The 26,778-nt window shown below is 49.5% G+C and overlaps 1 protein-coding gene across 2 annotated transcripts in view; it reads left to right on the top strand.

Annotated features, from left to right (window-relative positions):
- Positions 1–26,778, top strand: part of TLN1 (talin 1) — a 1,223,782-nt gene that overhangs the window by 815,557 nt on the left and 381,447 nt on the right. For both annotated transcript variants that reach the window (XM_069626724.1, XM_069626725.1), the window contains 3 exons: positions 14,831–15,028; positions 25,468–25,607; positions 25,977–26,070. In XM_069626724.1, the coding sequence (XP_069482825.1) occupies positions 14,831–15,028; positions 25,468–25,607; positions 25,977–26,070 (432 nt within the window). The remainder of the gene's footprint in view (positions 1–14,830; positions 15,029–25,467; positions 25,608–25,976; positions 26,071–26,778) is intronic.

Genomic DNA, 26,778 nt, shown 5'->3' with positions numbered 1-26,778 from the left:
ACAGCTTGTAAGCTGTTTTTAGATCACATAGCTGAGATGCTCGCCTATAAAACTAACGCGTGTTCATTTTTCATTACTGTAAAACAAAAGTATTCACTCAAAGCAGAGCAGCTGTCGTATTGTGACTGTAGGAACAAATACAATTTCCACTGTTAAAGTATAGAAGGGCGTATTGCACTGCCAAGAAGTGTTTACAAAAGTGACTGGGTAATTATTAGATATTTAATTATTAGATAATTTATCTAATATACACAGCCAACAGGGCATTTTTCAGTCTATTTAAGTCTAAACACATGATTAGAACACATTTTAACAAGTTAATTTGTGCCTATTTTCTATGCACAAACTGCAGCAATGCAGGAAGCATTGATGGACTTGCCATTCGTTTTACAGGAGCCAAGTAATATAAAGTGAGTGTTTTTTTTCTTGCTCTTTTCAAATCTGTTGGAAAGCAAGGGCTTGGATCACATCCAAATATTACTTTTTTCAATCTTATTGTGATGCTGGAAATGTCTTGGCGGGACAGGGCCTCCTTGTCCTTGGTCCCACTACCAGCTCACACTGTGTTTTCAGCTTAGTTTATGCACAAGAATCCAGTTTGGACCCCTGGCAGTGCAGCTCTTCACTTTTGTTCTTGGTGAAAAAAAAGCATGGGGTACTCTTAGGCCCCCATGTGTAGGGATACACCCATGCACCCCTAGTGTATGTTCTTGGGCACATGTGTATTGCCCACAGAGCAAGGTTTGGGCTGGTGGCAGCTACATGCTGACTTGACTGGTTGTTCTCCATTTGTGGGACACCCAGGTCCTACCATATGAATCGATGGATTCCTGGACCAAGGCAAAATGGCCACTGGTGGCCATTGTTTTCCTTTGAGAAACAAGGGGGGGGAACAGCAAAGTCTTGAGAATCCCTGTGTCTGTTCCCTTCCCCTGACTGGATGTTGGGTTGGAAGGGCCATATATGGAGCTGTGGCTGCCTCTGCTAGACTAGCAGGAGCCTTCCCAGGGATTGTTAGACCCCAGGGGTAGGAGCTGCCTGAATGGAGAGAAGAGTGAAATCACATTCTTGTTGTGGGTGTCTGGTTTTGGTTGTGTCACAATGCCTGTTGGGTATATTTTTTCTAAAGTCCAACTAGTGTGGGACTGCAAGATGTATCTCGTGATATTAGGGGCCCAACTTTTCTAGCCTATAGTATTGTAACAATTCTAGTGCAGATCCAGTGTGGCCAAGTACTTGATACCTCTGGGGCACCAACGGAGCGGATACTCCGAGTGTGGTTGCTGAGTGGAGTCAGTAAGTGGGAGGATCTCGGATTTGGAATAGTTGATTGTAAAGCCAGAGTGGGTGCCCACATGAGTGATGTTTCGTAGTATAGGGTCCAGGTGGGTGGTGGATCTCTAATGTATAATGGGTCATCGGCGTTCAAGGATATTATCTCAGGGGGCCTTGCAATCGTATTCCCTTGTGAGAATGGTGCGCTCTGATGTAGTCCGCCATACATTCTTTCACCAGTGCGAAGAGTGTGAATAATGTGGATGTCGGGGAATTTACCTGAACTCTTGCCATCAGGGTAGCGTACAGCAGTTTAATATATCCTATCATGTTGGGGCCAATCCCCATTGCCTCTATGTCCAGCCACATGTATCTCCATGAGACCATGTCAAACGCCTTTTGAGCCTCAAGCGTGACCGCGATGACCCTTGCGTTCTGGTCGACTCTGGCCATAACGTTGAAGAGACGCATGTTATGTGAGGTGGATCTCCTGGGTAGAAAGCCTCGTTGATCTTCGTGCACTAAGTGTGTTATGATTGGAGTAAGCGATTCGCTATAACCTTGGCAAAGATCTTGGTATCTATGTTCATAAGGGAAAGGGGGCTATATGAACCACACTCATCACTAGGTTTGTCGGGTTTGAGTAATATTAGAACGGCCTTGCGCAGGGACGAGGGGAGAGCAAATGTTCGTAGCGCCTCTTCCCAGACCTCCAATAGCTTGGGAGCGAGGATAGCCACATGCTCCTGGTACAATTCAGGAGTAATCCTATCAGGGCCAGGTGCTCTGCCCTTTGGGAGATCTGAAATGCCTTTAACTATTTCGTCAAGCTGGATCAGAGTGTCCAGTTGGTCTCGGGTAGAAGAGGAGATCTATGTCATGGGAATCTGTTCAAGAAGGTCTCTTGTGTGCTGTTCACTGTGTTCCGAGGGTAAGGCGTATAGATTGGTATAGAACTCGGTGAAGATGTCCAATATCTGCTGATCTGACCACTGTGGAACCCCCTGCACATCTCTGATAGATACTATTTGGGCTTGTCCCACCTCCCTTTTCATCAGTTCTGCCAGCGTTCTGCCAGGTCTTTCACCTTCCGCGTATTTACGAGCAGCCTGTGGGCGACTGAAATAACGGTCCTCCCTAGTAGCGTGTGTATGGAACACCTCAAGTGCCTTGCTGATTTGACTGAGTTTGGCAGGGTCGGCCGCTGACTAGCATGCCTGTTCTAGTACTCACAGCTTCGATTCGGAGCGGTTAAGGTTGTTACGTATGGTCTTTAACGCCCCCGCCTTCCTTGAGATGGACATCTCCCTGATGTACGCTTCCCAGCGGACTCCAGCAGTGGTGGCCTGTAGGGAGTTGCGTTGGAAGAAGGTCTCGATGTCTGCTAGTATGTCAGCCTTAAAGACTATGTCGAGGAGGGCCGCGGACTTGAAGCGCCATGTACAGAAAGTCAGCACTGGAGCTTCCAGCTCTACAGATATGGTGATTGGGGCATGGTCAGACAACGTGCAGGAGAGTATCTGCCCCTCGTTAATCTTCCCCATTAGAGTGTTGGATACTATAAAAAGGTCAATTCTGGAGGAACTATCATGGACGGTAGAGTAGTAAGTGTATTTGCGTGATTGAGGGGGAAGGGTTCTCCAGACATCACTGATGGCCAGTGATGTACTGTGTATGCGTAACCTACGTGCGGCCTGTGACAGAGGTCTGGGTGCAGTTCCGGTCCTGTCTAAACCGGTGTCGAGAATTAAGTTCATATCGCCTCCCCATATGATTGGCATACCCGCATATCCCAGAAGTATTGTGGCGATATTGTCAACGAAATCTGGGGTGTCCACATTGGGACCATAGGTGTTAACCAGAATATATTCCCTGTTCACTATTGCGCAGTGCAGTGCACTCGGGATCAGTGTAGTCCTTGTGGAGTGTGAACTTAATAGATTTATGGATCAGAGTCAGCACTCCTCTAGCTTGTGTAGAGTAGGACGTATAGAATCTGTTAGGCCCCCAGGATGATGCAATGTGCATTGCCAAGCTGCCCGTGGAGTGCGTTTCCTGTAGCATAAGTATTTTAATACCGTGTCTCTGGGCATAGGCCATAATTTTGCGGGACTTGGTGAAGTTACTGAGTCCCCGGACGTTCCAGGATATTATTTGCGTAGGCATTTCAGTGACCTGAGGTACATCCCAGCCAATGTGTCTCAGCGTGTCACTGCAAGTGACATCATATATGAACGTGTGTCCCAACATGACCTGAAATACCGGTCTGCCTATGGAGTTGGTTAGACCTCAAAATCCAGCAAAGTTGCTGGGGGTCTCTAATGTGAAGGGAATTAGCACATTTATGAGAATTCTCCCTAAGGGGCCCAACAGTCGCCGGACTCGGTGGTCTCTGCAGCAGCCAAGAAGTATTAATCTGGCGCTTCATCCTCGGCAGCGTCCACCCCTCCGGACAGCGAGAGGAAGAAGTTGGATCCTAACGACGAATTATTTACTCTGCAGCGACGACAATTAAGGCCGCCAACTCCCTCGCTATCGTAGCGTGCTACGACCGGGAGCTGTGGATCAAGATTGCTCCCCTTCTGGACTTCCTCCACGACAAGAGGTCAGAGGCATCAGATTCTGCAAGAAGGCGAGGTGGCGTCGGACCACGCGATCACGGTGGCCACAGACCTCGCCGACGCAGGATTCTGCCAGATGGGAAACAGCGTTTGCCTTAATCGTCGTGGCCGGCTCAAGGCCACCAACTTTCAACAGGACGTCCAGACTAGGGTTTTGGACATGCCCTTTGACAGAGACAATCTCTTCGGGAAGACTGTAGATGAGTCTCTACAGACCATCAAGGCGGACTAGGAGATGGCACATGCTCTGGGCACGCAACGGCCGTCCTTTCGATCCCCAGGAGGCAAGTCTCCCCATTCTTCCAAGGCTTATGGCAGGAGCTCCTCTTTGTACCGGCAGCCCTCCCGCTCCTCGGTCCAAGAGACCAACTGGGGCCATTGGAAGGCTTTCAGAGGAGGACCTTGTCGCCAGTCCCCAAGGCGGCCCATCGACGTCTAAGCAAGAATGAACTGACCGTAATGTTGGGCCCCCACACATGCACCCCGGTGGAAGGCCGGCTGGCGAACTTAGTCAGCGTGTGGAAGACCATCTACACCGACGGTTGGGTGCTGGATGCTCTCGCGCATGGGCACACCTTGGAGTTTCAACAGAATTGTCCCCTAATACCACTGGTAGCCCATCAGAAAAACCACATCCCTCAGCTGCTGCTGGAGGTTCAGGCCATGCTAAAGAAAGGGGCAATAGAGCTCGTCCTAAAGCGGCTCTGGGGTGTACTCAAGGTACTCCTTCGTGAGAAAGAAGACTGGGAGCTGGAGCCCCATTCTTGACCTCTGACAAATAAACAAATACATAGTCCCAGAAGTTCCAAATGGTCACTCTTAAACACGTGCTCGGACAGCTAAAAGAGGGAGACTTTCTGTCGTTGGACCTGGAGGATGCGTACTTCCACATCCCAATTCACAAGGGACACCGCAAGTTTCTGCGCTTTGTCGTTCAGGTGAAGCTGTACCAATTCAAGGCCCTTCCCTTCGGATTGAAGTCGGCGCCAAGGGTCTCCAAGTGCCTGGCGCCGGTGGTCGGCACATCTGCGACTGCAAGTGGTCCACGTCTACCCTTACTTGGACTGGCTCATCTGTGCCAGCTCAAGGAGTATCGCCGTCTACCACACACCGAGGAACGTCCGCCTACTGACGGATCTGGGGATCTCGGTCAATTAAGCAAAGTCCTTCTTGACTCCCATCGCAGGACGCGCTGGTCCTAGGGTCCCAGCTCAACACATGCCTGGCATCACTGTCGGAGGAGAGAGTGGCGGATATCCTGGGCAAGGTGCCAAGGCTGCTCGCTCTGAAGATCTCCACTGCGATGGCCATCAAGTCTCTTCTCGACATGTCGTCCTGCATTTCTCATCCGACTCTGCAGGTTACGGATACAGCCACTGCAGGCGTTCCTCGACGCCTATTGGATTAAAGTGTCCGAAAGCCTCCAGGACAAGATCGCCCATCGACAAGGGGTTCTGTCGGGCGATAAGATGGTGGGGCGTGCGCTCTCATCTGACCGGAGGCACGCATTTCCAATCCCCACCACATCTGAAGACAGTAACGACAGACGCCTCCCTGGAGGGATGGAAAACCCACACCGGAAGTCTTGATGCCAGAGGCCTGTGGCTGCCAGAGGAGAAGACGTTGCACATCAACTTTCCGGAACTACGGGCAATGTTTTGGGCCCTCAAATCGTTCCTGCCATCCCTCAAGGGCAAGGTGTTGCGGGTCTTCAGACAATACCACCACAATGTTTTACATCAGGAAACGGGGGCACCAGGTCCCTGGCGCTCTCCTAAGAGGCACAGGACTTTTGGCACTGGACTGTCACCCAGCGGATGTTACTTATCCCGTTTCATCTGCCAGGAGTAAAGACCACGGTCGCCGACTCTCTGAGCAGGGAGCTTCGCTCTTGCCACGAGTGGGAACTTCTGCAGGACCTAGTGGAGAACCTGTTCCTCAAATGGGGCAATCCCCAAATCGACTTGTTTGCGTCGGCGACGATCACCAAGAGCCACAGGTTTGCCAGCAGGTTTCCCCAGCAGGGGAGAATGGGGGACACATTCTCATTCCCTTTGGAAGGCCTCTTTCTGTACACGTTGCCATTGTTACTTTGAGTCATAAGTCAACTCAAACCGTGCCAGTGCCGAATGATCCTCGTCGCATCGGCGTTGCCGATGCAGATCTGGTACCCGGACCTTTTCATCATGCCAGTCTCCTCCAGTCAAGCTGCCAGTGGTCGCGGATCTTCTCGCCAGGGAAGGAGGTGCCATTCTTCACCACAATCCAGGGTCTCTGATCCTGAAGACCTGACTCCTGCAGGGCTAGAATTCTGTGGATATAATTTCCCGGCGGACCGCAAGGAAGGTCTCGCCCAGGCAGTGCATCGTCTACTTTGAAATACTACAGACTCAAAGTGGAAGAGATTTGCTATTTGGTGCCGTTCCCAAAAGATCTACCTACTGAGGGTCAAGGCCCCCTCAGGTGCTTCCATACTTGCTGCTGTTGGCCAAAACGGGGCATGCCCACGCCTCCAAGGTTCATCTGGTCGCCATCTCCCACTACACCAGATCCCCAGGACGACCATCCTCGTGGTCGCACTGATTGGTCAAGGAATTCGTCAAGGGACTATTCCTCTCGTTTCCTGCCGGGGAAGGCTCCGGCGTGGGAACTCAATATGGTGCTTACTAGGTTCATGGGACCTCCGTTTGAGCCTCTGCATTCTGCACCACTCCAGTTTGTCGTTGAAAACAGCTTTTCTCGTGGCCATCACCTCTGCACGATGAGTGGTGGAGATCCAGGCCCTCTCTTGTATACCACCATACTTCACTTTCCACAAGATGAGGGTAGTGCTGCGTATGCACTCCTCCTTCATGCCCAAGGCTGAAATTACTTGCACTCGCTGGATGTGGCTAGAACGCTGAAGTTTTATGTGGCCCGCATGTTTCCGGTAAACCTCTCAACCTTTTGTGAACTTTGGTCCTCTGAACCATGCAAAGGCCATGTCCAAGGCTTCCTTTTCCAGGTGGCTCTCTGGCTGTATCACTCACTATCACCGGTTAGCCAACCGACCGCTGCCTGGCCGTCGGAGAACCCATTCCACTAAGGCGATTGCTGTTACAACAATGTTCTTGTCTGGTGTGCCCCTGCTGGATATCTGCAGGGCTGCTACGTGGAGGTCTACGCACACCTTTATGCAAATTCTACTGTGGCGACAGATTCCAGGGAGCTTGAAGGTGAGCCTGGTGAAAGAGGTAAGAGATGCTTATGTTGAGCCTTGCTACCTCCCATGGTTGTGCATGTGTACTGCTATGTATTCTTTATTAAAGAGCATGTGAATCCATGCCAGACCCCATGCTGGAGAAGGAACAAGTTACTTACCTGTAACTATTGTTCGAATGGATTGTGTCCTCCAACGTATTCCACATCTTTGACATGTAATGTCCACAGCTGTGCACTTCGGAAACTTTTTTCAGCAGAGGGTGTCCCTCGTCGAAGACTTCTGTTCGATGTCCCTCAAAGGCCTCCGTCGGGGCGACGTCACAGGATGTTATAAATAGGAAGCACGGCGCCCGTAGCCTCAGTTCTGTTTTTTCCGCGAACATGTTGCTTCTTGAAACTCAGTGCGCCTCGTGTGTTCGTCGTTGAGAGGTCTTTAACTTCGACCCCTCCGACTCCACGGTCTGGCTTCAAGACTTGCCGGGGCTCCAAGTCGAAAATGCTGATCGACGACCCGCATTGCATTTGTTTGTGGTGCTTAGGCGAGTCACACGACACAGACTGTTCAAAATGTCAGTCGCTGACTGCCACAGCCTTGCGGGAGTGTAAGGGGAAGCTCCAGGTAGGAAGGGGGGGGGGGGTTTCCACCGACGACTCGAGGGGGTGACTCTCCAAGTTGGGTGGTGGCCCGGGGATCTCAGTCCCAGAGTTGTTCCCGCCAGTCTTCTTCCTCGTCCCGACACTCTAGGAAGCGCGGTCACTGGTCGCCTTGTGCCTCGAAGAAAGTGGCATGCCCGATGAAGTCCTCGACTCCAGAGGCAAGGGCTGCCTTTAAGGAGCAGATGTTGGCGATATTCCAATCACAAGGCACAGTTCCGGTTGTGCCTTCTAACGAAGCTGGCAAGGAAAGGTCTCGTACCACGGCTTGCACGCCTTCGGGCTCGGGTCCACGACGCGACTCGCACCGGGATCCTTCAAGGTCCCTTTTCGGACAAGTCTCAGGAAAGTGTCTCCAGGTCTCGGTCCTCGTCTCCAGCGAGACCGCTGCAACCTGTTAAGGGCTTGAAGCTGGAGTCAACTAGATCGGCGCTGTTTCCGTCTGACACAGATGTCAACGCTTTGCCATCTTATCAGCACACAGCGCCGTCCACACCAGTGTCGACGCCGAAGCCTTTGGCGATCACGACGTCTAGGTTGTCGATGCTCTCCATGTCGAAGCCTTCGTCGCCCTCGACACCCTCAGATATTTTTGCCCACAATTTGCCTGTGGAGTTACCGGATCTTGTGGATCCTCCTAGAAAAGCTACTGGGCAGCCTGTGAGGCTAGTTTTGGACTCCAGGCCCTCTTCTGTCCCCAGGGCCAGGGTTTCAACTCCCACTGGATGACATTTATGAATAGGAAGAAAGGTCTGATTTTGAGGACCCTGGTGAACTTGACGTGGCTCCAGTTTTTTCTGGAGACAGTCAATTGGAGGAGTTGAGGCAAACCCTTCATGATGCCAGTGGGTTGGACACTTCTCCTGAAGTGGAATTTGGTAGGCCTGAGCCTGGGGCTCATGATGAATCTTCATTCAGGAGGCTCATGGCTAGGGTCTCGGAGTATTGGGATGGTCCAGTCCTCCTGAAGACTTTGTACAGGATGATCTAATGGACATCTTAGATCAAGGTCCATCTTCTGACCTGGTGTTGCCGTTTCATCTCACCTTACAGAAAAGGGTAGCAGCTGCTTGGCAGTTCCCGGAATCTCTTCTGGCTGTTAATAAATCTTTGACAAAGTAGTACAGTCCTTCCGTTAGCGACCCCAGCTATTTATCCACTCGCCCCACTCCTGAGAGTTTGGTGGTTCAGGCGGCTACGGCCACCTCAAGGCAGGCGGCGTACCCTACCATCCCTCCTGATAGGGACGACAAGTGCTTCGATGGTTGGGCTCGGAAGTTATTTTCTGCTGCGAGCATGGCCTTGAAATTGGCCAACTCCACTTGTGCCTTGGCAGAGTTCTCCCACTCTGTGGAACTGTTTCTTTAGCAGCTGAGCATATTCCCAAAGGGGAAGAAAGGGATGGGTTCCTTGCTCTCGTGCAAGACTGCAAGGATGCCATGTGCAAATCCCTTCAGTCTGGTTTGGATTTGGCCCACAGTGTTAGCCAATCCATGGCTGCGAGCACCGTTGTATGCAGATTTGCGTGGTTGCGGAAGTCTGATTTTGCGCCGGATGTGCAGACCTGTCTTCTGAACATGCCCTTTGATGGCGCACATTTATTTGGCAGCAAGGCTGACAGAGCCTTGAGAGGTTGCAGACCTCGAAAGCTGCGGCTAAATCTGTAAGCGCAGCTGTACGTCAACCTCCGCCTTTTTGTCCTAGAGGACAGCAATGGAGGGGAGGTTCTTTTCGTTACTACTCCTCCTTTGGTAGAACGAGAGGGGCCTCCAGTCAAAGGGGCCAGCGAAAAAGTACCCGTGATGGCCGTGGAAATCGTGGTGCCAATGCCGCTCAGGCTGCTGCCTCTTTGCCTTCAGGCACTGCCGCAGCTGCTTTCAAACTGTCATGAGGCCATGTCCCATGGTATGCCGGTTGGGGGCAGACTGTCTCAGCATCTCGAAGAATGGGGAGCTATTACTTCAGATGCGTGGGTTCTGGATACCTTAGCCCACGCTACTGCCTTCCCTGCTTTCAGCGGCCTCGCGTCAATCCACCGGGGAATCTCTTTGAAGCTTCCGGAACCACTCCTTGCGCAGGAAATCTTAACCCTGCTGGAGAAAGGTGCAATAGAACTGGTGCCTGTAGCGGAGAGGTACAAGGGATGGTATTCCCCTTATTTTTTGATCGCGAAGAAAGACTGGGGTTTGAGACCCATCATGGAATTGCTTTGGTTGAACAAACTTCTCAGGAAGGGCAAGTTCAAGATGGTTACTCTTTCTCAAGTCCTCCAGGCCCTTCAACTTCAGGATTGGTTGGTGTCTCTGGACCTACAGGATGCTTACTTTCATGTGCCGATTCATCCCAAGCACAGAGTACCTGAGGTTTGCAGCTGGTGACTCGCACTTTCAGTTTCGAGTCCTGCCGTTCGGATTAACATCCGCCCGAGGGTCTTTACCAAGCTAATGGTGGTGCTGGCAGCGTACCTCAGGCGAGAGGGGATTCACATCTACCCCTACCTGGACTGGCTGAAACAAGCGTTGGATCATCTCAGTCTGACCTGCCGCACCCTCCACAGGCTGGGCTTCTCCCTGAATTTCAAGAATTCACATCTGACACCTTCCCAACAGCTCCAGCACATCGAGGCTGTGTTAGACACATCCTGGGGCAAGTGCTCTCCTCCCAAGGTGAGGGCTCATCACATTGTGCAGATGGTTGACAATTTTCAACATGCCCAGAGTCTCCCTGCTTTCAAATTCTTAAGGTTGCTCGGCCTCATGGCATCCTGCATTTTTCTGGTGCCAGAGGCCAGGCTGCGGATGAGATCCCTGCAATGGGTCCTCAAGATGCAGTGGTCACAGTTCTCCGGCAAGATGTCGGATCCCGTTCAGATTCCACTCTCGGTCTCCCAGGATCTTCTGTGGTGGGCCAACTAAGGGAACCTGATGAGGAGGGGGTACTGTTTTGGCAACTGTGGCTGGAGGTGACTGTAGTGACAAATGCTTCCCTCACAGGATGGGGCGCTCATGCCAACGACTTGACCGCCAGCAGTCGTCTCCGTCGGAGTCCAAACTCCACATCAACCTGTTAGAGCTGCGGGCCATCAGGCTAGCCCTTAAGGCTTTTTTGCAGTCTGTACGGGGGAAGAGTGTTCTGATCATGACGGACAACACAGTAGCCATGCAGTACCTCAACAAAAAAAGGGGGGGGGTGTAGCGTCCCTCCCGTTGTGCAGCGAGGCAATGCAGCTCTGGTTATCGACCATTCAGCCGGGAATTCCGATCTCGGCAGTTCATCTGGCCGGAGACGAAAATTTGGCAGCGGACGCTCTGAGCAAGCGGGGCACGGTCTCTCACGAGTGGGCGTTGGCTCAGGAAGTCCTTCAGGAGATCTTCGCCCTTTGGGGAATCCCGCAAGTGGATCTCTTCGCCACCAGTGTCAACCGGACGTGCGAGAGCATCTGCTCAAGGGAATTTCCTCCAAGAGGAGCCTTAGGAGACGCCTTCGTAGTGGATTGGTCATTCCCACTGCTGTACGCATTTCCTCATTCCCCGTCATTCCTCAAGTGTTGCAGAGGTTACGGAGGTTCGGTTCCCACATGATCCTCAGTGCTCCGGATTGGGCCAGGAGAGCGTGGTACCCGGACCTTCTAGAAATGTCCATCTGCCCTCCACGCCGTCTTCCCTACCGAGAGGATCTGCTCTTGTGCAATTTGCAGGGGGGCCAGGGGGACAAGTTCTCCATCCAGAGGTCAAGACTCAACCTTCACGCTTGGTATCTGAAAGGTTGAGGTGTTAGGATTGGGACCTCCCGGATGATGTGATGGAGGTGTTGGTTTCGGCCAGGCGGCCTGCAACAAAATCCCTGTACCATTGGCGTAAGTTCTGCGACTGGTGCAGAGATCACAATGTTGATCCTTTTCAGTGCTCCATTCCTATGGTTCTGTCTTTCTTACTTTCTTTGGCCCACAGGGGCCTTCAAGTGGGTAGCATTAAGGGTTACCTGGCGGCGCTGTCTATCTTTAAATGCTCGTCTGAAGAATGTTTTCACTTTAAGATTCCTTTGATTTCTCAAGTTTCTTAAATGACTGACTGTGTTCCCGCCGTCCCCTTTCCAGGTGCCCGGTTGGGATTTTAATTTGGTTTTGAAATTTCTCAATGCGCTCCGTTTGAACCTTTGCACTCTTGTCCTTTTGAGATTACTGTCCTTCAAGACTGTGTTCTTGGTTGCGGTTGCTTCCGCACGCAGAGTGAGTGAATTGCACGCACTATCCTCTATGCCACCCTTTACTGTGTTTCCAAGGACAGCGTTGTACTGTGTGTACGTCCCTCCTTTCTACCTAAGGTAGTATCTGAATTTCATTTGAATCAGAAGGTAGTTCTTCCATCTTTCTACCCTCCTCCTCATCCTGGTAAGGAAGAGGAGCAATTCCATCAGTTGGATACTAGGAGAGCTCTGAGCTTTTACATTTCTAGGATGTCCAGGGCCAGAGTGGACGATCAACTCTTTGTAAGATATGCTGGGCACTGATTGGGCCAGGCTGTTACCAAACAGACCATGTCCAGGTGGATTATCCTCACCATTACGGAGTGTTGCCGATTGGCGGATAAGGACCCTCCTGAAGGGCTGCAAGCTCATTCCACTAGGGGAGTGGCTACTTCCACCGCGATGTTCCTATTAGGAATATTTGTGATGCTGCTACATGTGTGCTCCATACCTTTTTGTTAAGCATTACTCCCTGGATACGATCCATGGTCAGGATATGGCCTTTGGGAAGGTGTTTCTTTATTCCGCAATCTGATTGGTACTCTAAATTATTTTCCCTCCTCCATTTACTGATACTGCTTTGGGAGTCTGTCAAAGATGTAGAATACATTGGAGGACACAATCAATTTGAAGAACAAGTTATTTACCAACTGGTAACGTTCTTTCGACTGCATGTTGCTCCAAAGTATTCCATATCGCCCTCCCAGCATACCCTTCTGGAGAATTTCTTATGCGATTGCAGCTTACATTTCCACATGGCTTATGTGCAGTCAAGCAGGCATGAGACTGGTGCCACAAGTTCTGAGGAAAAAACTTAAACTGAGGCTACAGGCGCTGTGCATCCTATTTATAACATCCGTTGACTTCGCCGTCTACGGAGGCATTCGAGGGACATCGACCCAACGTCCTCGACGCAGGACACCCTCTGCTGAAAAAGTTTCTGAAGTGCACAGCTGTGGACATTACATGTCAAAGATGTGGAATATGTTGGAGGAACATCGAGTCGAAAGAAAGTTACCAGTTGGTAAGTAACTTGTTCTTCTCCAGCATGGATCTGGCTTGGATACAGATGCGAACCCTCCCTCCTACCCCTCTGCGGCTCTTCTCTTGGTCCTACTGCCATTTTACATGCTACCAAATCTGAAGATGTCTGCCAGAGGAGGGGCATACGTAGAGGGAAGTCATTGGCTAGGGGCTGTAAGACTCAGAGCTCAGTGATTGGTTGTTAGGAGAAAGACCGTTCAGAACTGAAACTGATTTTTTTGTTTAACGAGGATTCCCAGCCTGACAGGTCCTATTCATGTGAATCCATGCTGGAGAACAGTTACATGTAAGTAACTTGTTCCTTAATCTACTTGTGTAAATACATGTATACTTTTAATACAAACTTTAAAGTGTTAGTGTTTCTTTGGACTATTGTATATACTGGATTCAGTGTACTTACCTACAGCTCACATCTTCCTCCTATGATCAATGCAAAGTTCATTTCTTCTTTTCTGCTTCTTGTGACTGCTCAGGCTGTGCCTCTTCCTCCTCCTCTTTTACCAAGAGCCTTTGGGTAATACAGACTTGTACTAAGAGTTGGGGACCTGTTGTGATGCTGGAAATGCATCGGAGGGACAGGGCCTCCGTATTCTTTACTCCTTTTTATCGTGTGTTGGGTCGTGTTTTCCACGCAGGAGTTCATGTGGGACACCTGGCTGTGCAGCACTCTTTTGGTTTGGTGTACAGACCCATGGGATACCCTTATGGCACCCATGGGTGGGGGTACAACCCTGTGCCCCTAGTGTGTTTTTGGGCACCTGTGTGGTCCATAGAGTAGGGTACGGGCTGGTGGCAGCTCTGTGCTGAATTGACAGGTGCCCTGAACGATGCCCAGGCCCTGTCATTGGAATCGGTAGATTCCTGATGGAGACAAAATGGCCCCTGTGGCTTCTTGCCTTCCATCGTCTGTTAACTTGGTTTTCCCAAAGTCCCGGGAAGCCCTGTGTCTGTCCCTTCCCCCTGACTGGCTCTTGGGTGGAAGTTTCATATATGGTAGTGCGGGGAAGTGCCGACCAGACTGGCTGGAACCTTCCCAACGACCGTATGTTGTGGGTACATCTGTGGGTGGGACCGGGTTAATGGAGTGTGTGACGAATAGGCATTCTGTGTTGTGGGTGTCTAGAATCTGGTGTTTGACGCTGACTGAAACAGCCCTGCCCGAAACCAGTATAAATGCAGTGTGTAGTGTTGAATGATGTGGTACTTTTCCAAATCCACATTCTGTGTTACTGTCTGGCTGGAGAAGAATAGTCTGAAAGCACTGTGCGCCTGATTGGCTAATTGAATGCTTTTCTTAGTGATTGGTTGCCTGAGTGTGACCCCGCAGAGTGAATGGGAGATCAACTAGTATATCTGTGGTCTTCTCACTGCTAGAAATCGTTCAGAAGCTGGAGTTGAAACTGACATTGAAACTGACGCTTAACCTTGAAGCCCTGCTGAAAGAGAAGTAGTGTTGTTGCTCTACTTCATCGATCTGAAAGCTGCTGTCTCCAAAGACTGACCCAGAGAGGACCTGGTTAGGCGCACTCTTCGCGTGCTCCAAGGGACCATCGAGCACCGCTAACCTTCGCCGAAGCGCCCTGGAATTGCTTGTTTGTTTTGCAGCATGTTTGAGCTCGTTTACACTTGTGTTTGGTAGCTGGAAACTGGTCTTGTCTGCTAATTATTACACCTGTACCTTTGTCACTCCTGGGGCTTCACAATGAATGACCTTTTAACCTATTTGCAAATACTGCCGTTTCATGTCTCATCCCTCTTTGATCCATGTGTTTCTCTTTATTCCTGTTCAGTTCCCTCCAAGCAACAAAAACTTCCAGGAGGCCCAAGGCCAGCTAAACCAGGCAGCTGCTGGATTGAACCAGTCTGCCAATGAGTTGGTGCAGGCCTCCCGCGGAACCCCACAGGACCTGGGCAAAGCCTCTGGCAAATATGGGCAGGACTTCAACGAGTTCCTGCAGGCGGGGGTGGAGATGGCAGGACAATCATCGGTAAGTGTTTTGTGTCAGAGCTAATGGCGTCCCCACAAAAGAATAACTGTTTGATGGCTGACTTTTATCTTCCCAAGTTTGTTCTTTGTGCAGTGAGCACCAGTTTATCATTTTCAATGGTTTGTCTATTTGTTCTGTATTAACCATTACTTATCTTAACACATGGATACCCTTTGGTTTCACATGGTGGTACTGTATGAAGAAGACTTAAAGCGAGTTATCGGGGGCAATGTAAAGTGATAACTCACTGGTTGTTTAAGTGTCATTTTGCTTTTTGCTCTACTACATTTGGGTTTGTGACAGTTTGATTTCTTGTTCCTCGATCTCTGCCCGTCTTCCACCTATTCCTAACTCACTCTCATATGTTCACTGATTCTCTACTTTCCGATTCACCTTTTCCTTTTTCAAGTTGCAGTTGCTTTGCTGCTGGTTTGCGTTTGGAGGATCCTCTTTTCTTTTTGACAGCATGGATTTATGATGCCCTCTTGATGTGGGAGAATGTGTGGTGGGAGGGAGGAAGTTCTTCTGCAAAGTCTCCATTTCCGTGGCATATCTGTGACTCACCAATGTTTTCTATTCGGAACAAATCCTTTTGGTTCTCTGTACATCTAGTTTGTTCCATCTCCTATTTTGATACTAGAAAATAGGTAGAATACCAACCCCTCCCTCGTTCTAAGCAGGTTACCTGTACTTTGGCACCTTTTGCCAGAAGCGGACCGATCTCCAGCAGGACTGAAGACCCGGAGGGTTGCCTTGAGGGAAGCAGTCCACTCCAGGGGGCTTTGTGCTTGGGTCTGCAAGGGCAGAGTGGAGGTGGATGCACCTCTTCAGAATGCACCTCTTCTCCGACAAACCGCCTGTAGGGACGACGCGGTCCTTGCCTGCCCAAGAGGGCCTGGCCTCTTCCCCTTGTGCATAGGAAATGAAGGGGTGAAATCCCTGCCCGTAGGGCTTGCTGCTGCTGCTGGACGGCTAGTCACAGATTTCAAAGTTGATATTGAGGCGTGAATCTTCTTCAATGACTCAAAAGTCTCGGTGCCAGATATGCGTGTGCTGTCAAAGGGCATGTCCAGATGTCTGAAACACAACCAGACATCCTGAGCCAAGAACACCCTTGCAATACTGTGTTGGTAGCCATGGTTCTTGCCACAAAGTCTTTAGTGTACCCAGGCCTGACTCTAGGATCTGTTGGGAAGCTTCCTTACCATCCCTAATCAGAGCCTCAAACCCCCCAACGCATCTCCACTTCATGGATGCTTGGCCGCCTTTGCAATGACAGGCAAGAGAAGAACTTGGTTAGGGCACAAAAGGCATTTACACACAGGAGACCAAGGCTCGATGAGTCGAATGTCTTCCTTTCCCATTATTCTGAAGATTTTTCATATTTATGCTTCATACCCTCTCCTAGTGAGACCATAGCACGTTTTGCTGGACTTCTGGACCTTTTCCTTGAAATCCTTAATGAGTGGAGCCTTTTTCCACTCATTCATTCTTATGGGCTCTGTCTTTTGGAACTCTATTTGTTGTATTCTACCTGTACTATGGAGTCTGTCTGCTTCATAGCTCTTAAAGGCATCTGTGATTTACTACTGCAGCACACTGCCCCTTATGGGCTGTGTTGCTGGGTACCCTTCGGGTCCTCATTTATGATTCTTTTCTTATATCCTCCAGTATCTACAGTTCTTCATGATAGACATACTTGTATCTCTCCCAAAACTCTATAGTCTGAGAGATTGGCTCACCCCACCTTCAGTGGAATGCCGAAGGGATACCTGGTATCCACTTTCTCTCTGCTCCTGTGACTTTTTCGTCACATAGACAATCTCGTAGTTAGGGCTGGTGGCAGTGGACGTGTTCTACCAACTATTGTGTAACTTGTGTACCGCAGGCCATGCTCATAGCCCAATGGTGCACAATAGGGGTGCCCAAGTACCAACTTGAGGCATCCCTTTTTTCGCAATTACTTACGTGGTTGTTCTTTGTCAGACCACCTACCATTTTGGGAGGAGGGGGGGAGGTAAGCGTTTTTTTTGCCTTTGGCCGGGACCCTTGTTGTCCCCGCATAGGCTCTAGAGTGTCTGGGCAGGAAGAGAAGGGGGGTGGGGGGGGGGGTGGCGAGTTGTCCACCTGCTGTCCTTTTGTCTGCCAGAGTGCCTGAATTGGACCATCTCGCACAGGGATGGTCTGGCTGTCCTGATTGGACAGACAAACTCCCCTTTCTATAAAATGCTGAGGGAGATTGCAGAGGAGTGTGTGCTGGAACTGTATAAAATCTGAAGCTTCTTGAGTGAAAGCAAGTCGACCACTGGAAGCTGAAGTAACCAGAGATGATGACCACAGATGCCTGCAGACTGTTTGCAACACTGCAACCACGTTGGACCCACCACGCCAGGTATCAAGAGGCCATGGCAGCGGAAGGCGCCTTCATCGATGGCAGCAACGCCGTGCTTTCGGACGGCGAGGGCATTCTGGTGTTGAAAAACAGCCGAGCGCAAGTCCCCCGACCTCGGAAGGTCGTCCGGCAGGGCAGCTATGGGGAACACCCCCGGCGACACAAGCGCTTCCCACAGCACTTCCACAAAGCACATGAATTCCAACCTGGACTCGACGCGCACGTCGAGTTCTCGGAAAGAGGCACATGGAGAACGGTCCGAATCGGCGTCCTCTGGCCGTTCTCGATCAAGATCGCCGCATCACTCCAGGCAATCATCCACTGTTGCCAAGAGTGCCTCACTCCTCAAGGTAACGGAAGTTCGATCGTCTGAGTTCCAAGCCGACTTCCATCCCCAGACCGCACTCCAGGAGTCGGCACCCGCAGACTGCGTTACGGCGGCCCCCGAGCCCCTACCTCCACGCTCAAAGGATAGAGACACTACCCCCAAACCTCGACGCCAGGCATCGAAAGGCACAGAAGGGGCGAAAAAACTGGGAAAACACTCTTCCACTCACTCACGGGGAGGGGGAAAAACAAAGGAAGCAGCCTCTGCACCTTTAAAACACTATACTCATAAACAGACAGACAAGTCCAAGTCTTCTGCTATCACAAAGACCCCTGCTCAGACCACCAAGTCTAGTCAGGATAAGTCTGAGAAACTTCCAGAAAGAGTAATTCCCAGTTCTAGAGAATGGTCGAGTGATGACATAGAGAGGGTCATGTCAAGGATGTCATCATTGGCAGATTTTTCTGCAAAAAAACCCTGAACACTTTCTCTCTTATACTCCCGACGGGTCAGCACCCTCAGGCTCTAAGGATCCTATACCTCCAAGTAAAAAGTTCCGGTTTGAAACGCCAACATGGTTTTCGGACCCCTTCTATGTACAGCCCTACTCTCAGTATCAAGGAGAGACATCCTTTTGTGAGGATCCAGATTTGGGTATGTTGGAAGAACAAACTGGTACGGGCTACTATGGGGATATTGAGGACCAAGAAGAGAATGAGGACGACCCAGAAACCTACAGAGTAGATTCCCCGGTAGAGAAGGAACCCCTGGTTACCGACTCCCTTGTCGACAACCAACCTCTCCTAAATGAAGTTCTTTCTCGAGCAGCTGAACATTTCCACATTGACACCCAGGGTGCTCAAGAGGAGAGGGACTTCGCCGAGGAGTTAGTGGGGAGAAAGGAGGCCTGTTGCTCAGGCCATCTCTATCCTGAAGTCTATTCAGAGAAGAATAGATCCTTCACTCGTAAATCCTAACCTCACCAGGGCAGTGAACCCCAGGATTGAGAAACTTTTCAGGGCAGCCCGATCAGACCCACTGTATATAAAGGGGCATCTGAAGCCGGACTCCCTGGTTGTTACAAACACCCGTAAGTGGGCTGGAACACCCTTGTCATCGTCGGAAGCTCCTCCCGACAAGGAGACCAAGAAACTGTATGGTTTGGGCAGGAAAGTAGCCTCCACTTCCGCCTACCAGGCAAGGATTGCCAACTCCACCACCCTGTTGGCCAGCTACAACTGCCATCAGTGGGAAGAAGTCGCGGCACTCATAGACTCCGCCCCAGAACCCTTAAAGAGCCATTTGGCATGAGTTTTGGCGGAGGGAAGAGCCCTGTCTGTTGCATTTGAAAATCAACCTTTGATGCCCCGGATAACGCCGGCAGATTGATAGGAGAACAAACTGTTATCAAGAGACACGCTTGGTTACGGCAGTCTGGATTCAAAGCTGAAACCCAAGCATCATTGTTAGATAAACCGGTGGAGACGGATCTGTTTGGTAAGGTGGTCGAGGACACGCTGAAAACCTAAGGACGAGTATGAAACACTCAAATCCCTAGCCAACTAACCAATAAACCCCCTAATCGGAGAGGGAATGGCCATTTTCGTCGCCCACGCTGCCCAAATTCCCAGAGAGGATCTAACTATTGCCAAGGGCAGGGTACACCGTGGAGCAATAATAACCAGCAGTCTACCCAGGGTTACAGCAGGGGTAATAAAAGAGGATGTGGAAAAGGTAGAGGCAGCCCTAGTAGAGGAGGCGGCACGCCTCCACCAAAAGAGTGACGCTCCGTTCAGGGTTCCTTCTCACGCAACCCCAGTATGGGGACGCATTTCCATCTTCACCCAAACTTGGGAAGGAATCACATCAGACAGATGGGTGCTGTCCACAGTATCCGCAGGGTACTGCATAGAACTGTTAGAGCGTCCCCGAAACCATCCTCCACGACAAAAAATACATTCTTTGGACCACCAGAAGATCCTCCTCGAGGAGATCGTCAATCTGCTAGCAAAGGACGCGATAGAACACGTCCCGGGACACCAGGTAAACAAGGGTACTTATTCAACTTACTTCCTTGTGCCAAAAAAATCTTACAATGCGCCCGGTATTGGACTTGCGGCCTGCAAACAAGAATGTCAAGCCCCAAAAGTTTCGCACGACTACTCTCCAGGAGGTAATCCCCCCTCCTAAAAAAGGGGATTGCATGGCAACATTGGACATGAAAGATGCCTATTTTCATATTTCCATGTTCCCAGCGCACAGAAAGTACTTGCACTTCAAGGTGGACAGTCGGCACTACCAGTTCAAGGTACTTCCCTTCGGGATAGCTTCGGCTCCAAGGGTATTCACCAAGGTACTGGCGGTGGCGGCAGCACACCTACACAGGGAGGCAATCCCGGTGTACCTTTACCTGGACGACTGGCTCATCACGGGGGAGACCCTAGTAATTTGCAGAGCAGACATTCAAAGGACAATTGACCTCCTCTTCGAATTGGGCTTCTCAATAAACGAGAAAAAGTCAAGTCTGGTGCCAAGCACATCCAAACAGTTCCTAGGGGTTGACCTTTTCTTCCGAGGAAAGATTTTGGAATATACTGCTGCAAATTCCGCAATATCAGTCTGGTCACCAGATAACGGTACACAAAGCAATGCGTTTGCTGGGCATGATGGCGTCATGTATTTACCTGGTCCCCCACGCACGCCTGCGCATGCGTCCCATGCAGGAATGGTTGGCGAAACAGTGGTTTCAGGCAAGTGGTCAGTGGGACGATCTAGTGGTCGTTTCACCAACACTTGTACAAAGCCTTCACTGGTGGACAAGAGAGAATCTGTCCAAGGGGAAACCCTTTTACGATCCCGAGATACAGGCGGTAGTCACAACCGATGCATGCCTGACGGGGTGGGGAGCTCACCATCTCCACCACACAGCTCAGGGTCTCTGGTCGCACTCGGTGGCCAAGAATCACATCAACCTGTTAGAGCTTCCGGCAGTATTCAGAGCACTTCAAGCATTCAAGCCCTACCTGTTAAATCTGTCAGTGCAAATCCGGACGGACAGCACTACAGCCATGTTCTACCTGAACAAGCAAGGAGGGACTCGGTCGACAAATCTGTCCAAGCTTGCCCAGAAAATCTGTATATGGGCACTCAGACGGAACATCTTCCTGTCATCGCAACATGTTCCAGGGGATCTCAATTCCCTAGCGGATGCTCTGAGCAGAGACCCCCTCCCAGAGGAACACGAATGGTGTCTACACAGAGAAGTCGTTGAAGATATCTTCTCTGTGGGGTTTCCCCACTATAGACCTATTCGCCACAAGAGAAAAAAGACAATGCCCAGGATTTGCATCCAGGTTCCCCCAACCAGACTCCCAGGGGAACGCCCTGTGGATGAACTGGTCAGGGATGTTTGCGTACGCTTTTCCACCAACTGCTCTAATCAGGAAGGTGGTCAACAAGATGAACAGAGAATCGATGGCGCTCGTCCTAGTTGCTCCCATGTGGGCAAGACAACCGTGGTTCCCACACTTAGGCAGATTGGTGGTGTGCGAACCCATCAAACCTCTGTGCTGGTACAACCTACTGTCCCAGCACCAAGGTCAAACTGTGCATCCTCAGCCCAACTCAATGAACCTGGTTACATACATGCTCCACCTGCTGGATGCAGGACTGGTTTTTAACTCACTGAAGGTACACCTGGAAGCCCTGTCAGCATACACCACTTCCCATAACAAGGTGTCGTGGTGGAAAGTACCAGTAGTTAAAGCCTTCATGGAAGGAGTAAAGAGACTTCACCCTCCCATTTCAAACCCACCACCAGGATGGGACCTTAATGTGGTGCTATCTAAGCTCATGGGCCCCCCATTCGAGCCCATGCACAAAAGCAGTCTCAAACACCGGACTTACAAAACAGCCTTCTTAGTAGCAATTACATCTATAAGAAGAGTCAGTGAAATTCAATCTGTCAGTGCAAGATCCCTTCTTTACTGTCCATAAAGATAAACTGGTTTTACGCACACACCCTAGGTTCTCACCTAAGTTTATTTCAAAATTCCACGTGAACCAGTCCATCGAGCTTCCGGCTTTCTTCCAAGACCCACAAAGCTCAGCTGAGGTGAAACTGCACACACTAGATGTGCGTAGGGCGGTCCTCTACTATGTAAACAAGACCAGACCGCTAAGGAAAACAGATCAGCTTTGTCTCCGTAGCTACAGGCAGAGAGGGGGATCGCGTCTCTAAAGGTGCTCTCTAAGTGGATTATTAACTGTATCCAGCTGTGTTACTCACTTTCTGAAAGAACTTCACGCCTAAGTCCCACTCTACAAGAGGCTTTGGGGCCACTCTGGCTTTCATTGCAAATGTGCCTCTTGACACCATTTGCAAAGCAGCTACTTGGAGCTCTATTCACACTTTTACTCAGCACTACTCTACTGACACCCATTCCAAGACAGATACTCAAGTGGGACAAGCGGTTCTAAGACATTTATTTGCTCATGACCCTTCTCACATCCCACCTCCTTCAGATACTGCTCGCTAATCTATGCACAGCATGTGACCTAAGCAGATTCCACAAGCCTCAGAAGGGATACATTACTTGCCGTAATCGTATTTCTGATGCTTGTATCTGCTTAGATTCACATGCGACCCACCCTTCTTCCCCTCTGAGAGAAGGCGCATGGATGCTTGTAGTCTTACCTTTCTTTCTATCTGCTTGGATTATCTATACTCGCGCTACTCCTCATGCTACCTCATGTCCGAAAAAATACAATCTGAGGGTACTAGACGCATGAGGGATCATGGGTACAGTGGACGTCACACTCGGGATAGTATTACTGGCATGCCCTGTGTCGACGTCCTTTTTCGAGTTTCGAAAAACAAACTCTAATACTCTGCAGCTTCCACTAGATGTCGGCCTATGCACAGCATGTGAATCTAAGCAGATACAAGCATCAGAAATACGATTACGGTGAGTAATGTATCCCATATATGGGTTTTGGGGGGTTTGACATTGGGTGGGGGGGGTTGTGGGGGGGGGTTTCCCCCCACATATGTTAAAATTGACCTTCACAATTCAGTAAATTGTGAAAAGGTCAATTGTAATTCGAACAGTTGTAAAACGAACAATTCGTATACAACCACACAGTCAGCCAGCCAATCATGGCAGAGTGCATTTGGGTCTCCTAGGAGACTAAGCACCGGGAGTTTCAGGCACCTCCCTAACTTCTTGCACACCCCAGATACTCGGGCATCAGAGGCGGTCTTCAGTCCTGAAGCCCGCCAAAGGCACACGAACAAAGGGACCAAACCTGGTTTGGCGCGCAGAGACTAACACTAGAAGCACTTTTACAAAAAGAAATGGTGAAAAAAGACCGGGACCTGTTTAAACAAAGGTGGCTCAGACGCCATCTTTTTAGCTACTGGTGTTTTCTGTCGGGAAAAATCATGGTAGTTCATTGTAAAACCACTGCCACCAGCCATTTCGATTGGAAAGTCTAGCATTTGACTGCTACATGAGTATATACACACAGGGGATGCTAAGTAACCCCTCCAGCACTCTATTGTAAGATAGTGAGTGCTGGGTCTAGGAATTTAAAAAGGCTAGTAAAGTTAATTTCACTTTACTTACTCTGGGAAACAGTAGTACAGTAGTTTATGGGAAAAAGCCTGTAAAGGTTTCCCTGTGCAACTGCACTGAGGGTGCTGTGTGACACAAATGAAAAGATGATGCCTATGGAGTTGTCTAAAACTCCATAACCAAAGAAAACACAAGAGTAAAGGACATTTCAAAACACATGAGAGAGTGGGGAAAAGGGGTTTCACTCTCTCCAGGTAAAAAATCAAGTCCTCAAAATCCAGCAAAGTTGCTGGGCATCTCTAAGGTGGAGGGAATTAGCACATTTCTGAGAATTCTCCTTAACACTACTTTCTTCGCGGACTCGAGGAATGAAGCTCAGAGGGTACTGCACTGTCTAGTTAGGCGTGCTCTAAAATTCTACCTAGATGGAACCCAGAGTTTATGCAAATCAGAGGCTCTGTTGGCACCTTCGGTGGATGAAGGCCAGGCTTCCAAGGGCTCCATAGCAAGATGGATGGTTTGGCCATCAAGGAGGCCTATGAAGGGCAGCACAAACCACTCCCGGCAAATATGCATGTCCACACTACCGGGCACGTTCCGTGACAGGTCCTCAGCAAGGCGGCTAAATGGGCTACACCACGGCCTTCTGCAAGCACTACTGCTTGGATGTCAGCCCAGGTCCGACACATTTGGGCAGGCAGTATTAAGGAACTTTTTTTTCTTAGGAGGGTCACCTCTCCTCCCTGGGGCTACATTCAGTTGTAATCGCCTATACAGTATGGTGGAAAGGGGGGCGGTCCGTAGAAGTAATTACAAGTTACTCCCCATAGTGACTAACGTACTCATAGTCCATAGTCCCCTTTCCTCCTTATGTCCCACCATCCTCCCCTCTAATAAACCTGGTGTCATTGGGCAATGGTAATATTGTCGAGGAATCAAAGGGGACTGAGTGGCGCTGGTGGGCGGAGTCGGGGAATGAAGGGGGCGAAGATTTTTATTTCTTGTGAAAAGGGTCCCGTCCCCCTTCCGTAGCGAGGGACGCCCATACAGTATGGAAGAAAGGGGACTATGAACTAGGAGTAAGTTAGGCACTACCGTGAGTAACTTATAATTTCTAAATCTATATTTTTTTATTGCTTTTTAAAAACGATTTTGAACTTGATACCGGTCAAGCCAGGTTTAGTAACCACACTCTGTAAATGCGAATGTGCTCACTAAAAATAATGCAGAAATGGTAAATATGCATCTGCTGCAACCAGCTTGTCTTTAAGAACAAGTAACGAAAAATCCCAAGTTTAAAAAGCTAGGGTGGTACAAAATTATCCCCATTGTGCGATACTGTGTGCAATGTTAAAAGGTTAATAAAGGCAAAAGAGAAACACATTCCCAGTACTAATCCATAACAAATGAGCAAAGGGAAAGTGAAGCATTAAGGCCTACTGCCCCTCAAAAGATCAGCACAGGTTAAAACACAAAGGAAAAAGATTGCAGGGTCCAGAAGAAGTATGTAAGTAGCAAACGTTGCGAAAAGAGAAATCTTTCCTTACATAAGGAAAACAAAAGGTTAAAGGGTTCCAAAATGAAACAGAACTCCAAAAAATGGATTTCTTCCCAAATGGCTAAGAAGGCCTTTGAAACAGGTTGTTCTTCAGTGAGGTTTGGCAAGAGATATCGCGGACAAAAATAAATTAGGACACATAGCAAGCCAGCACGCCACTGGTAGGGTACCAAATTAAAAGTTAGTGAACCGATTTCTCTGGCCTTAGCAGACACACTTCCGATTCATCAATTTGTACTACTGATAGTGTCAATCTCGAGGTGATGACTTTCTCCATGACATCCCGGATCCAATAGCCTTATTTACAACCCGACCGTTTAAAACACATATTGCACACTTCGTACTCTCCATCACTTTGTTTATGCATGGAACAATCATGAGTGAGATTTGTACCTGTGCAGAATGGTATTATAGTTCCTGTCTTTTCTAAACAGTCTCACTTCAAAAGTAGGTCTGCAGTCAATTTTCTTATCAAGATTGAATGAGAGAAATCCCTTCTCTGAATATTGCTTTTACCTTTGGTACAGACCTGGGCATTTCAGTTTTAGATCATGCACACCATGGTGACTCTCTGGTTGTTTGCAGAATAAAGAGGACCAGGCAAAGGTGGTGTCCAACCTGAAGAGCATCTCCATGTCCTCCAGCAAGCTGCTCCTCGCTGCCAAAGCCTTGTCTGCTGATCCCTCTACTCCCAGTCTGAAAAATGCGCTTGCAGCTGCTGCGCGGTAAGACCTCTGCACAGGTTGGGATGGAGTTCTAGGCCCTTTACAGTACTTTTATAGATCAAAGGTAGAAGTGAGGAGCATGATTTTCAGTGCATAGAAAGGAAGGTCCTAGTGTGTTCATGAACAGAACCCTGGCTAGATAGGCTAGGAGAGCAGATCACATTAGTCTTGTGTGGTCACTATGAGTTGAAGATTAGCAACTCTGCGCCCAACTACAGCCATCTCTTGCGATGTGTATGTCCTTTTGAATGTAGTTGGGACTGAACATCTGCGTGCTCTTTAGAATGATCCGCCATAGGGTTCCTTACAGCACAATTGTGATGCTGCTCTTCTATTGAAAGTTATGATTGCTTGTTTGTCTTTTGACAGGGCTGTGACAGACAGTATTAACCAGCTCATCACCATGTGCACGCAACAGGCTCCAGGCCAGAAGGAGTGTGACAATGCGCTTCGGGAGTTGGAGGTAAGGTTCACATATATTGAGGGAGGAGTTGACGTGCCTGTGGTAGCAAGGGCAGGGTGACTGATGGGATTGATAACCCGCTTGGGGAGATATAGGGAACTTGAAGGTACTAGTCCGATGGTGACACACGCCCAGGGCCAATGGGGTAATGCTAACCACTAGAACAGTGGAATTAGAGGAAACTAAAAAGTAAATGGACTGGAAGGTAGATTAACCTTGTGCTGTATGACTAAAGAATGCCTTGGTATTTCTACAGCACAGAAAGAAAGTAACTGCCAACATGATAGGCTACACAGTGGTATCACAATACACAGCTGTTACCATCATTTCACCCAACACATTGAGTGGTATACTCACTGAGTGCCAAATTAGGGCCCTTGGTTGTACCCCCGCCCAGGTGGTGCATCCAAAATGAATTACAACTTCCATTAAGTTCCATGAGGAATTTCCAGAGGCCTGTTTCAAACCCAGAAATTCCAACCAGACCTAGCTGCGCTTTGGATACCTTCGAATGTTCTGCATCTCACATACGGTAACTCATCCAAGCAACCCAGGGACGCCGCTCAGCAGGGTAGTGGGATGACTGAGAGTCAGTATCACATTCTAGTGATCAGAACGAAGGGCTACCCACCGCATGTTAGTTACAAAGCACTGTCATTATCTGGTTACCACAGTAAAACGTAACTCAACTAGTAAAGTATGTCACTT

The sequence above is a fragment of the Ambystoma mexicanum genome, chromosome 6p, assembly GCF_040938575.1.
Source record: "Ambystoma mexicanum isolate Mex_15411 chromosome 6p, UKY_AmexF1_1, whole genome shotgun sequence".
In the NCBI taxonomy this organism is placed as follows: Eukaryota; Metazoa; Chordata; class Amphibia; order Caudata; family Ambystomatidae; genus Ambystoma; species Ambystoma mexicanum.
This window is presented reverse-complemented; position numbering and strand designations above follow the sequence as displayed.